Here is a 12,530-nt window from a genome sequence, read left to right on the forward strand (position 1 = left end):
CCTCAGCCTCCCAAAGGCGCGGGATTACAGGCTGAGCCACCGAGCCCGGCTGGCTTTTCTTGATAACTAACGATGTCAAGCATCTTGGCATATGCTTGTCAACAACTTGTACATTTTGTACATCTCTGGGGAAACGTCTATCCAGATCCTTTGGCATGGCCCCAGATTTTAAAGAAAGTCACAAAGCCCTATGCAGTTTAAGGCCACCAGGACAAGGCGCCAGGTCGAGGCTCCTTAAGACGCAGGGAGGCAGCCGGCGCTGCTGGAGCTGACTCGTTGGGGGCGGTTCTGGCAGGGCGCCCCGGGCGCGCCGTTGCGTCAGGCAGCAGTTTCACTTTTGAATCTGGGCACCGGCGGTCCGCGCACTCGCCTGCGGCTCTCAGACCGAGTTCTGCCGCGCACCCTACCTCGCTTCCTGGGCCCGAATTCTCGGGCGCCAACGGTCACGGTGAGCTGTGTCCCACCGCCCCCGCCGCGGCTCTCCAACCTGCCGCTTCCCCAAGTCGGGCGGTCTCCTCGGAGTGGGCCTGCGCCTCTGGCACCGGGGTGGAGTCGGCCCTCTCGCACTGGGTGGGGAGATGTGGGCCCTTCGGGGCGGCCGACTGATTCCAGTACCCTCTAAGGAAGCCCCGCAGCCTCAGGCTGGCGAGAAGCCCCAGGCCTCGGGGAAGGCTGTCTTTGGCCAGCCCAGGGGCCGGCCACTGGGTTTAAGTTTGACTCTGAGCTCTGCTCCCAGTTGCTTTCTTGGCCCACCTTCCACTTTCTTTTTGTTTTGAATTGGAGTCTCACTCTGTCACCCAGGCTGGAGTGCAGTAGCACCCTGACGGCCACTGCAACCTCGACCTACTGGACTCAGGGAATCCTTCTGCCTCAGCCTTCCAAGTAGCTGGAACTACAGGTACGTGCCACCATGCCCGGCTAAATTTTTTGATTTTTATTTTAGAGATGAGGTCTCACTAAGTTGCCCAGGCTGGTCTCGAACCCGTGGACTCAGGCAATCCTCTCACCTCGGCGTCCCAAAGTGCTGGGATTATAGGTGTGAGCCACCATGCCCAACTCCACCTTTCACTTTCAGCAGGCTCTGAGGCTTGGAGGTTTCCTGAGGGAGCAGCTGACCCCTCCACTACCACTCAGGTCACCAGTGTTCCTTCTCAGACCCACTTTGGCCTCTGACCCCTGAAGCCTCAGCCTTAGGTGGCTCATAGGACTCTGGGCAAAAAGAAGGCCCTGGAGAACACAGCCAGGATCTGGGGACACTCTGGCTGGGTCTTGCTGTATACCCCTATGCCATGCCCAGGAGGAGAGAGTTCTCTTTCCTCCTCAGCCAGAGGCTGCTGCTATGGTGGACTGAGCATTGGTTTGAGAATCAGGCACCAAGGCCCGGGCCCTCTCCATCTTTCCTTGGTGAGAGGCCCTAAGCTTTGTTGGACCGACAAGGTGATACAACCCTCAGTGGGTGGCCAAGGACTGCTGCCCCTGCCCCTCAACAATGACAGTCCCAGGGCCTGTTTCTAGTGGCCACAAAATAGATGATGTGAATAACCTGAATCCTGCTGAGGGCTGTGAGTGATGTCCCTCCCTGCCTGAAGGTGCTCATGGTCCCGAGGGCAACAGGGTGGACACACTCTCTAACAGGGAGTAATCAGGGACAGGAATATCCCAAGACTAGCGGGGCTGGGCTGCTCTCAAGGGAATGAGTTCCCCATTATGGGAGGCATCCAAGTATTACCCCTTCCCCCACCCTCTCCTGCTCTTCAAGCCCTGAGGGCACAATGCCTGACCTATCTGCCCTCCTCAGGAGCATGCCGTCAGCCTTTGTAGGGGTGGTACGGAGCGTGCTCCGGGAGCTGGACCACAAAGGGGAGCTCATTCCTGTGGACAGTCTGCGGAACTCCACCAGCTTCCGGCCCTACTGCCTGCTAGGCAGGAGGCCCTCAAGCTCATGGTTCTGGAGGCCTCCTTACAAGTGTGTCAACCTGTCAATCAAGGACATCCTGGAGCCTGATGCCCCAGAACCAGGTACTCAGTCTAGTGCTAAGACAGAGCCCTAGCAGGCTGGTTAGAATAGGGGAATGGGCCGAGTCCAGCCTGCTGCCCACCAGGCTCCTCAAGCTTTGGCCTTTTTTGACTTGGAGTCTCACTCTGTTGCCACACTGGAGTGCAGTGGCCGCTCCTGGCCACTGCAGCCTCGACCTGCTGGGCTCCGGCGATCCTTCCGCTCAGCCTTCCAAGTAGCTGGAACTACAGGCACGTGCTACCATGCCCGGCTAATTTTTTTTTTGATTTATTGTAGAGATGAGGTCTCGCCAAGTTGCCCAGGTGGGTCTCGAACTCGTGGGCTCAGGCAGTCCACTCCCCTCAGCCTCTCAAAGTGCGGGATTACAGGCTGAGCCACTGAGCCCGGCTGGAAGGACCTTTTCTTTTTTTTCTTTTTCTCTTTTTTTTTTTTTTTGAGTTGGAGTCTCACTCTGTCGCCCAGACTGGAGTGCAGTAGCCGCTCCCGGTCACCGCAGCCTCAACCTACTGGGCTCCGGTGATCCTTCCGCCTCAGCCTTCTGAGTAGCCGGAATTGCAGGCGTGCACTACCACGCCCGGCTGATTTTTGATTTATTGTAGAGATGAGGTCTCACCAAGTTGCCCAGGTGGGTCTTGAACCTGCGGGCTCAGGCAATCCACTCACCTCAGCCTCCCAAATGCGCGGGAGTACAGGCTGAGCCACTGAGCCCGGCTTGGAAGGACCTTTTCAAAGGTCCCACTGCCCTGGGGATGGGACAGGGCAGTGCTGGTGGGACAGAACTTCGGATCTGCTCTTGCTGTAGGCCTGCAGTGCAGTGGCCCCTTCCAATTCTGCGATGCTGTGGACGGGTTGATGCAGGGCAGTGTGGGACTGGCAACCCCAGGAGAGGGGAAGATCTCGGGTGGGGCCGCAGTGTCCGGCAGCAGCAGTGCCTCGATGAACATGTGCACACTTCATGTCGACCCAAACACCTGGGAGGCCATGCACCGCGAGAGGTGAGCCCTGGAGGGGCGGGATCCCTGCTGACCCAAACAGTCCTGCTCTTAAGGCTACAAGGTTATGACCTTGAGGCATCAGGAAGTCCTAGAGGTAGTGTCAGTGTCAGCACTGAGGGAAGTCCCAGAGGCAAGGGAGAACTGTGACTGGTGGCGCAGTTTGTCGGAAAAGAGGCTGTAGAAGTCACCTGGGGCCTTAGTTGCCAGGACAGTACCCCAAGGGCCAAGGTGACCAGGCAGGACTTGGGGTTAGACCAAACCCCAGGCTGCTGTGAGGAAGGAGTATATTAGACACACAGAGACACAGATGAGGGGACCACTAGCTCAGAATCCACACTTAAAGTTTGAACCCAGGGAGTGGAGGGTAGAGAGATGGCCAGGCAAGGTGGCGGCTCCTCCAGGGGCCCATGCATGCCCACTTCTTCTGGCTGTACCTTGCCCTTCCTACGGGACTCCCATCCACAGACACTGGCAGGAATACCCAGAGAGGGTGCCTGTGCCTGGGCACCCGCAGACTCCTGGATGGCCGTCCACTTCACCCCACCTGGCGGCAGAGGAGCCACCAGGGGAGGGAAGGTGTCCTTTGAGGGGCATGTCCCAGTGTGCTTCCTGTCCCTCGGGTTCTAGGCGCCTGCGGCAGCCCGAGCACAAAATCCTACAGCAGCTGCGGAGTCGTGGAGATAACATATATGTGGTGACAGAGGTGCTGCAGACACAGAAGGAGATGGAAGTCACCCGGACCCACAAGCAAGAGGGCTCAGGGCAGTTTGTACTGCCTGGAGCCATGTGTGTGCAGGTATGTAACCAGCTCCAGACCCTGCCTGGCCCCACGTGCACATACCACGGTGGCAACGGTTGGGGAGCCAGGAGAATAGAGTTCCAGGCAGCAGAACTGGACTTGGTGAAGTCCCCTTAGAACCACTCCCAGCCCACACTTGGCTGATGAGCTGAAGTTGCCATAGCCCGTGTTGACCACTGCTGGCCGCAGACCTGCTACCAGTACCCAGCCTATACTCACACCCCACAATCCAGGGCCCAGTCCTGAGCCCACCATCTCTGTGTTTCAGGGTGAGGGTCAGGGCCATCGGAGCCAGAAAAAGACGATCACCATCCCCTCAGGCAGCATCCTTGCATTCCGAGTAGCCCAGCTGGTTATTGACTCTGACTGGGGTGAGTTGGTGGTGTCTCTGGGGCCCTCCTCTGGCAAAGAGGCCTGGGCAGAACCAGTAGGTGGTTAGGGGCTGTGTGGGCATCTGGCTGTACAACTTCCTAGGTCCAGCGGTTGGTTGAGGTCCTGTGCTCTGGTGTGTGAGTGATTGGGGCAGGACCTGAACTGGGCCAGTGGGTGAGGGGGAAGCTGGGATCTGGATAATGGGCTTCTTCCTGTCTGCCCCTGCCTGGCTGCCAGATATCATCTTCTTCCCGGAAAAGAAGCAGAGGACTTTCCAGCCACCCACCACAGGTAAAGCCTGAGGAACCCTCAGCCTGGCCTGACTAATGGGAGGAGCATATTCCCTTGGCAGTTAAGGTCTTCTGCTTGTATGCTTGGGGAACAGGGCAGCCTTCTGAGGTGGTGAGCACTTCCCCCATACACATACAAGGGGTGATACAGGGACAGGCTGACACTGGGCCTCACTGGCCTCCCTCTCTGCCCTGGGCTGCCAGTGCTGGGGTTGGAGATGGGGGTTGTGAGGGCCTGGGGAAGGCTCAGCTCTTTCTGCTTAGTGATCCACCTGCTGTACTGACCAGCCCTGCTCTCCTCCCCCCATCCACATGCTTCTGCACAGGCCACAGTCCTATTAGGGGCACACGCAGCTGGCTGCAGCAGTCCTTAGGCCTCTCCTCCATATTGGAGTCCATCTATAACCACCTCAGGTTCCTGACAGGTCAGTGTCCTCTTGAGTGCCCTGGGACAACACTTGGTGGACTTTCCTTCTTCCCCTGGGGTCTGCCCATTCTGACAAGGGGTTTCCAGGGCTCTGTGGTCACCCAGGCCGTGCTAGCCCTCTGTCCCCACAGATGGAGCCTCCACGGAGTGCACGGTCACTGAAAACTTCCAGGGCCTGCAGGCAGAGGTGGAAGCCAGTTCCAGGGAACTGGTAAGATTGGAGAGGGACCTGAGTCAGCACCTGCTGAAGGACCTGGGTAGGGTGCTGCTGGACCAGCCAGCCCTGCAAGCTTTGGAGGAGTTGGTGAGTGGGGGCAAGGGCCCAGAGGGTGGACTGAGCCTGCTCAACCAGCCCAGGCTCACCTGCCCCATCTGTTGCCCCCAGCTGGAAGAGGGCCTGTACTGTGGGCGAGCGGAGCCTCTGGATGGTCCCGCAGGCGCTGTCCTCGAGTGCCTGGTGCTTCCCAACAGAGAGCTGGTGCAGGAACTTGCTGTCCCCATCTTCTATCTGCTGGGGGCACTGACTGGTGAGCAGCCCTTGGGGGTGGAGCAGGTATGGAGCAGGGAGGGAAGGATATGGGTTTCCCTAGCTGGGCCTTCCAGAACCCTCTCTTATGCAAGTCTCTTACACAAGGTCTCTTTCTCCAGCACTGAGTGAAATCCAGCACACACTGCTGGCCGAAGCACTGGAGACGAGGACCCTGTCGGGGCAGCTCGAGCTGGTGAGAGGGCACAGGTTGCAGGGGGATGGGCTGTGTCTGTGGAAGGTGAAGGGGCCCAGTGCTGATCTGGGAAGCAGTGCTGTTGGCAAGTGTAGGATGCCCAGGGTCCCCATCTGATCAGCTCCTGACCTGTCCTGGCAGGTGGGGAGCCTCTTGGAGAAGAGTGTCCCATGGGAGAAACACAGCTCTGTGTCCCTGCCCCCTGGACTCCTGGGGAGCAGCTGGGGAGAGGAAGCACCTGCCTGGGTCTTGTTGGAAGAGTGCGGCCTGGAACTTCGGGTGGACGCCCCCCACGTATGCTGGGATCCGAAGGCCCAGGGCCCCACATGTGCACTCTATGCCTCCCTGGCACTGCTCTCAAGACTGATCCAGCAGTCCCGCTAGACTGCACCCCTGGGTAGAGTGTGTGCCCACCCAGCTGCCAGCCCTAAGAAGGCCAAGAGGCCAACTCAGCCATATGGCCAGTTCACCATTAAGCCTGGGAGTTCAAACACTCAATACATATGATATATGAAGGAAATACTAGTTGCTGAATTTTTTAGGGGTCCCGAATCTGGGGTAGGGAGGGTAGGAGTGGGGATTGTGCCCATGCAGGATCGGGAGAAACATCAAGCCCACAATAAGGTGTTTCCCTCATCATCTTGCACCTTCTGCACCGAGGGTCGAAGGAAAGCCTACCCTGTGCTTGAACTTGGCTGTCCTGGTGTGACCAGTATGTGGCCCTGTTCCAGCTCTGCCTGCATGCTTGCCTATAACAAAGGGCAGGGCAGTGTAGTTGAGACAGAGTTCCACCAGGTTTGTGTCTGAGGCATTGAAGGAACCTCTGCTTCGGGGAACTTGAGATGTACTGCCAGAGGTAACAGACCCATCCTCAGCCCACAAAGGCTGGACAGGGCGCAGGTGTGGCTGACTCTACACTCCTGGAGCCACAAAGGATGTTCCTAGAGAAGTGATGACCCATACTAAAGCAGCCGGCCTTTAGTCTGTTTCCCCCAAATTCACTTACTCAGAGGTAAGACTCTATCTGGAAAGAGGAGGCCCACTGGTCTGTAGAAAATAGGTCTCAGAGTTTATGTCCAAGTCATTACTTCATTACTTGCAGAGGCTCAGCAGGGTGGGCCCCAGGGTCTAGGGAGAGGCAGACAATAGCTGATATAGCCAGAAAGTTAGTGTTCTGCTTAGGAATGTGGATTCCCTTGGGGGGGATCGGTCTATCTGCCCAGCCTTCTACCCTGTCTGTCACAGCATACCATGACCACATGACTTGCAGGACTTGCCAAAGAGAAGGGACAGTGGGTTCAGCTATGGCTGGGACATGAAACCCCCAAGAAAACCTGTGCCCCAAGCCCAACAGTGACATGAATACTGAAACCAAAGACAGAGCAACCCCAAATATCTCAGATCTAAGTTACAGAACCTCCTAGAAGCTGGCCTCCCCCCACACAGTGAAAGAAGTTCAACACTCCTCAGGCTCACCATCTTCCTTTGAAAATCCTCTTTCAGCCGGGCTCGGTGGCTCAGCCTGTAATCCTGCGCTTTGGGAGGCTGAGGTGAGTGGATTGCCTGAGCCTGCGGGTTCAAGACCCGCCTGGGTAACTTGGCGAGACCTCATCTCTATAATAAATCAAAAAATTAGCCGGGTGTGGTAGTGTGCGCCTGTAGTTCCAGCTACTTGGAAGGCTGAGGTGGAAGGATCACCAGAGCCCAGCAGGTCGAGGCTGCGGTGGCTGGAAGCAGTCTTGGTGTCAGAGTGAGACTACAACTCAAAAAAAAAATTAAAAAATCCTCTTTCAGGTGACTTGAAAAGCAAAACCAGGATGAATGGGGTGGGAATAGCCAGTTCTTCCTACGAAGATTTAAAGAAGGGAGCACACATGACACACCCCCAGGCCCTTAGATCCTCAAGACCAGGCCTCACAACAGGTCCTGACCAGCTACACCCAAGCCCCATTCAGAGAGTGAACTCTCTAGCAACAACTGGAGATGAGGCAACATAACCCATTATAGAGAACATTTGGACATCAAAACCAAGGCTGACCTGGCCCAACGGGGCCGGAGGTGGAAAGTGAGTGAGTGCCCTCCAATCCTAGCCCCCAGCTAGAAGATTTCTTCCAGCTTTCTTCAGGCGGATGTGATGGACCTGGGGGCCAGAGCATCCCTATGGAGGGACCAGGCCACTGTGCCACCTGGAGCCTCTTGGGATTCCAGCAGAGTTCCAGGGAAGAGACACTCCTAGAGGCTGTGTGGACTTTGCATGAACCTCACACACCCTGGCAGGGAGTCCAGCATGGCTGCCAGCTTTTGGGCAGGGGGACCAAAGCAAGGCAGGAGCGGACACATTCATAACAGATGCATTGTACAAGAGACAGCCTGAGCTCCAAACAGCCTGCTACAAGATGCATGGAGGTAGGCTCCATGGAGGTAGGTAGTGGGTGAGAGAGGTGCTGCTCTCTCACACAGCCACCTCCCCTCCTAAGCCCTAATTCAGGGATAGGCTCTGCATCACTGTTGGGTTTGCTCACCAGAACGTCACCCATGCTCTGGAGTGCAGATAAGCCTGTGCTTGATGGGAGGAGTGGGCATTGCATACTTGTCCCTAGCATCTGGCTCCTGGGTTGCAAGATGAGTGGGGAGGCTAAGCTTGCTTTTCTCTTTGGGGCTGCTACTGAGGAGGTCCATTAGGGCTGTGTCCATCCTGTGCCCATCTCTGTGCTTGTACTGAGGCCACATGGGTGCCCCCAGCAGGTCCTGGAGGGTGCAGAACAGGGGACTGGCTTGAGAACTTCCTGACGGCTCACATGAATGTCCAAGATGCTTCCACCATACTTTCTATCCTTCCTTCCCTCTCTCCTCCACTGGGAGTTTGGTGGCCGCAGGGCCTCTCTTGCATTTCCCTTGATACATTACTTGTATGTTTAATCCCATTTTGGCATCTGCTCTGGAGGATCTGAACTAATCCATCAAACCTTGCCCCTGGCTCCACATAGACCATGCCCTTGGCCTGTTCCTCATCTGCCCTGAGAATGACCTTCGAAGAGACACTAACCCCAGTTCTGACTGAGCTCAGACTCCATCAATTCAGTGTGTGTTGGGCCAGAGCACAGCTTCTCCTCTCTGTCTTAGAGTAAACCCAGCCTGATCCTGGCCATAGCCTGTGCCCTGAACCTGCCTGACCATTAACCCTGCTGCCAAACTGACGCTTACCTTGGACCACACCAGTGCCTATTGCCTATTACCCCAGGCTAAGCCAGATCTTGGATGGGATCCACTGGTCATAATCACATTCCCAGACAGACATCAAACCCCTTGGGCTCATGTGTGTTTATTTTAATTATTATTGTTATTATTTTTTGAATCTCACTCTGTCACTCAGACTGGAGTGCAGTGGTTCAATCATGGCTCACTGCAGCCTCAACCTCCTGGGCTCAGGTGGTCTTTCTGACTGAGCCTCCTGAGTAGCCAAAATTACAGATGTGTGCCACCATGCCTGGCTAATTTTTTTTACTTGTTTGTAGAAACAGGTTCTCACTATGTTGCCCAGGCTGGTCTCAAACTCCTGAGGTCAAGCGATCCTCCTGCCTCAGCCTCCCAAAGTGCTATGATTACAGGCATGAGTCACCACACCCAGCCTATTTTATTTTTTTAGAGACAGGGTCTCACTCTGTTGCCCAGACTGAGTACAGTGGGGTGATCCTAGCTCATTGCAACCTCAAACCCCTGGGCTCAAGTGATCCTCCCACCTCAGCCTCCTAAGTAGCTGGGACTACAGGCATGTGTCACCATGCCTGATCAATTTTTTTCTTTTTTGCAGAGATAGGATCTCACTAATATTATCCAGGCTGGTCTTGAACTCCTGCCCTTAAGTGATCCTCCTGCCTTAGCCTCCCAAAGTGCTGGAATTACAGGCATGAACCACCATGCCTGGCCATGTGTGTTTGTTTGTTTGTTTGTTGAGTCAGGGTCTTGCTCCATTACCCAGACTGGAGAGCAGTGGCATGATCACAGCTCACTGCAGCATTGATCTCCTGGGCTCAGGCAATCCTTCCACCTCAGTCTTCAGAGTAGCTGGGATGCCAGGTGCATGCCATCGCACTTGCTCATTTTTTTATTTTTTGTAGAGACAAGGCCTAGCTATGTTGCCTAGGCTGGTCTTGAACTCCTGGCCTCCCACCTTGGCCTTCCTAAGTGCAGAGATTACAGGCGTTAATCACCTCAGGTGACCTCATGTGTGTTTATTTTAAATGCTTTCTGTGTGGGAGTTGGGTAGACTGGGTTGGGCAGGTCCCCACGCCTGCCCCTAAGGGGTCCCAGTCTGGGAAAATGGTCCTAGTCATTTACAGGTTCATGCACACTCCCTGTGCATGTGAGAAGACCTCTCTGAGGAAGAGGCTGTGAGGAAGACCTGGAAAGGCAAGGATATTTCAAGGAAGGCATTCGAGGAGGAAGAACCTGCTGGGCTGGAGTCAGAGGGGTGAGGTCACAGTGTTGATGACTCCCAGAGAGGCCTCTTCCTTGTGTGTCCAGTTGTGCATTCCTCATTCAGCCCTGAGCGGGGCACTGGGGTACCACCATGAGTGCTCAGTCTGCTGGTGGGCACGCTGGCACCTCACACTTGGCCCCACAGGTATGATCTTGGGCCTGGGCACATCGGGGATGTCTTCTGGAGAAGTCCATGCTCCAGTAGGGCCTGACATGATGAATGGGGAAGGTGGGGTAGGAGGTTTGGGTATGGTAGCCAGGCTGAGAAAGGACAGCAGATGTGGACAGGACAGGGGCCTCTTCCTCAGAGAGACTTCCTCACAGGCACAGGGGGCATGCATGCCTCTTGAGCAGAGAGGACAGAGGCCAGAAACCTGAGGATACTGGCAAGGAATGAGGCATAGGATGACAAATGGGGGCGATGGGTCACAAGGGCAGCTAGGACGGCCCAACAGGCTGGAAAGCCCAGGTCAGATACAAGATAGAGGCCCAGGAAGCGGCAGGAGAGCAGCTTCAGTATCCTCCCACACACCTTGGATCAGGAGGTCTGGTACCACCTGGGCTAGATGCCACCTGGGCCAGGTGCCAGGCCCAAGACTGGGGCAGAGTACATACTTCAGGAGCTGGGAGAACAAGAGGCCTGGTGTGGGACAGCGTGATCCATGGGTGCCGACTGCCCCTCTCCGTCACACGGCTGTCACGGTAGGCGCCTGGAGTAGAAGGGGGGTGAGCACCGGCATCCGGCACTAGGCCCAGGGACGTGGAGTGCTGGGGTGTCCAAGTCAAATTCTGGCCCGTGGGCCCCAACCCTGACCCTCAAGTTCGGAGGGGTCCAGAGCAGCCCCAGTGGCCCGCGAGGCTCCGGCGCTGGAAGGGGCTGTCGGCGTAGATGGGCGGGGGCCGAGCGGGGTGGGCGTGGCTCTGGGAGAGGCGGAGAAGGCGGGGCCCGCGGGGTTGGCCTTGCGCGTGGGCCAGCAGCGCCACTTGCTGGGAAGACACGTGCGCCGCCGAGGCCACTGCCGGTTCGGGGTCGCTCTGCAATTGCCCGAGGTCTGCGCAGAGAGGACGGCTCAGGCAAGGTGGGAAAGGCGTCCAGGATGCCCAGCTCCCAGGTCCCTGGCCCTCCACCCGTCCACTCCGCCCTAGCACCCGCCACTACTCCTAGATCCCAGCCCCAGCAAGGCAGGTCCTCACCCTGGAACAGGGAGTCCAGCAGGTCCTGGTTGATGCAGCTGGGGCTTGCGTGATGGACAAGGAATCCTGGACCACAGCAAAACGGTGAGCAGTGGACCCATGCCCCAGCAAGTTGGGGATAGCCCAGTGCCAAGAGCCCTGGTGTGAGGGAGAGTGTGACCCCCAGGATGGCCTCACCTATGAGCACAGTGGCTGCATGGCGCAGGGGGTCCTGCGGGCTCCGCAGGTAGCCCTGTGTCTGGCTCAGGAAGTTGGGTATGTGACTCGGGTATCGCTGAACCTGGATACAAAAGGGCATGGCAGGACAGAAGGGCCAATCCTGAGCGGGGAAAAGGCTGCAGAGCTGAACCTAGAGGCTGGGAGTCCTGGGGAGCTCCCAGGGCAAGTGGCATGGCCTGAGGCCTTGGACCTGCCCCACTGGATGCCTGACTGGGGTGGGTCTCCCTTTTAGGGGCCCTAGTGAATACTAAAACAAGTGGGCAGACCCCTTTCATGGTTATGGTGCTTTCCCTACTGACCAGGCGGTGGCACACTCGGCTTAGAGCCTCAGGGCTGTCGTAGTGGGCCACAGTAACCATCTCCTCCAGCAGGCCCCAGCGAAGTGCCTGGTCACAGCGGGCCAGGGTCCACTCTGAGCTCTGGGGTGGGGAAGGGAGCAGAATTAGGGGTCCACGAAGTGGCAAAAGGAGGGGTGGGGAAGTGGGAAGAGTGGCCAGGATGAGGGGTGGAAGAGCAGGGACTTGAGGGCATGACCAAGAGAAGACCAGGAGCCTGGCAGCCCATGATACCTACAGAGGTCAGGGAGGGAGAGGTCCCTGACTGTAATCTTCGGAGAGGCGGCAGGGTGGGAGTGGGCAGTGTTGGGTGGGACAGGGGTGGGATGGTCTCCGGGGCCGACTGACCTCAGCAGCGTCCTGGATGGGATCATGCAGGCGCAACAGCAGCGGCACGAGACTCTGCAGCACCAGCTTCCGCAGGGGGCCGCGTAGTCCCAGCCGGAGCCCGCCGCGGCCCCGTCTCACTAGTGTCCCGAGGAGACCCACCGCGGAGGCGCGGACTGAGTCCCGGGCCTGCGTGGGAAGGTGTGGTCAGGACTTGCAGAAGGGGAGAGGACTGCAAGGGTAGGAGGGGCGGCCAGGGCAGAACGAGGAAACAGAGGGTCTAGCGAGGGCGTGGTCTGGGGGCGGGGCCTGGAGTGGGACGTGGAGACGGGAGCACAGGGAGAGTCTGGAGGG

General features: G+C 57.3%; 2 protein-coding genes across 2 annotated transcripts in view; one reads left to right on the forward strand and one right to left on the reverse strand.

The window, feature by feature from the left end:
* Nucleotides 1-1,787: 1,787 nt before the first annotated feature.
* GSDMD (gasdermin D) lies at nucleotides 1,788-6,142 on the forward strand. Its single transcript, XM_008056723.2, has 10 exons — nucleotides 1,788-2,019; nucleotides 2,820-3,012; nucleotides 3,640-3,808; nucleotides 4,080-4,182; nucleotides 4,421-4,474; nucleotides 4,800-4,898; nucleotides 5,032-5,204; nucleotides 5,286-5,427; nucleotides 5,549-5,622; nucleotides 5,764-6,142. Exons 1-10 carry the CDS (start codon nucleotides 1,803-1,805, stop codon nucleotides 6,004-6,006), a joined length of 1,467 nt encoding a protein of 488 aa, XP_008054914.2. The 5' UTR covers nucleotides 1,788-1,802; the 3' UTR covers nucleotides 6,007-6,142.
* A 4,775-nt stretch (nucleotides 6,143-10,917) lies between these two features.
* The window catches only part of MROH6 (maestro heat like repeat family member 6), a 4,866-nt gene continuing 3,253 nt past the window's right edge, over nucleotides 10,918-12,530 (reverse strand). Inside the window, exons 9-13 of the mRNA XM_021711677.1 lie at nucleotides 12,198-12,365; nucleotides 11,814-11,933; nucleotides 11,473-11,575; nucleotides 11,296-11,361; nucleotides 10,918-11,153 (exon numbers count right to left, since the gene is read on the reverse strand). Of these exons, the coding sequence (XP_021567352.1) occupies nucleotides 10,918-11,153; nucleotides 11,296-11,361; nucleotides 11,473-11,575; nucleotides 11,814-11,933; nucleotides 12,198-12,365 (693 nt within the window). The remainder of the gene's footprint in view (nucleotides 11,154-11,295; nucleotides 11,362-11,472; nucleotides 11,576-11,813; nucleotides 11,934-12,197; nucleotides 12,366-12,530) is intronic.

Source organism: Carlito syrichta, unplaced genomic scaffold, assembly GCF_000164805.1.
Source record: "Carlito syrichta isolate Samal-C Ts95f unplaced genomic scaffold, Tarsius_syrichta-2.0.1 Scaffold302450, whole genome shotgun sequence".
In the NCBI taxonomy this organism is placed as follows: Eukaryota; Metazoa; Chordata; class Mammalia; order Primates; family Tarsiidae; genus Carlito; species Carlito syrichta.

Coding starts and splice junctions, on each gene's coding strand:
- GSDMD (XM_008056723.2), top strand. CDS start 1,803: ATGCCGTCAGCCTTTGTAGGGGTGGTACGGAGCGTGCTCCGGGAGCTG. Junction 4,899..5,031: donor CCACCTCAGGTTCCTGACAG/GTCAGTGTCCTC, acceptor CTGTCCCCACAG/ATGGAGCCTCCACGGAGTGC. Junction 5,205..5,285: donor TGCAAGCTTTGGAGGAGTTG/GTGAGTGGGGGC, acceptor TGTTGCCCCCAG/CTGGAAGAGGGCCTGTACTG.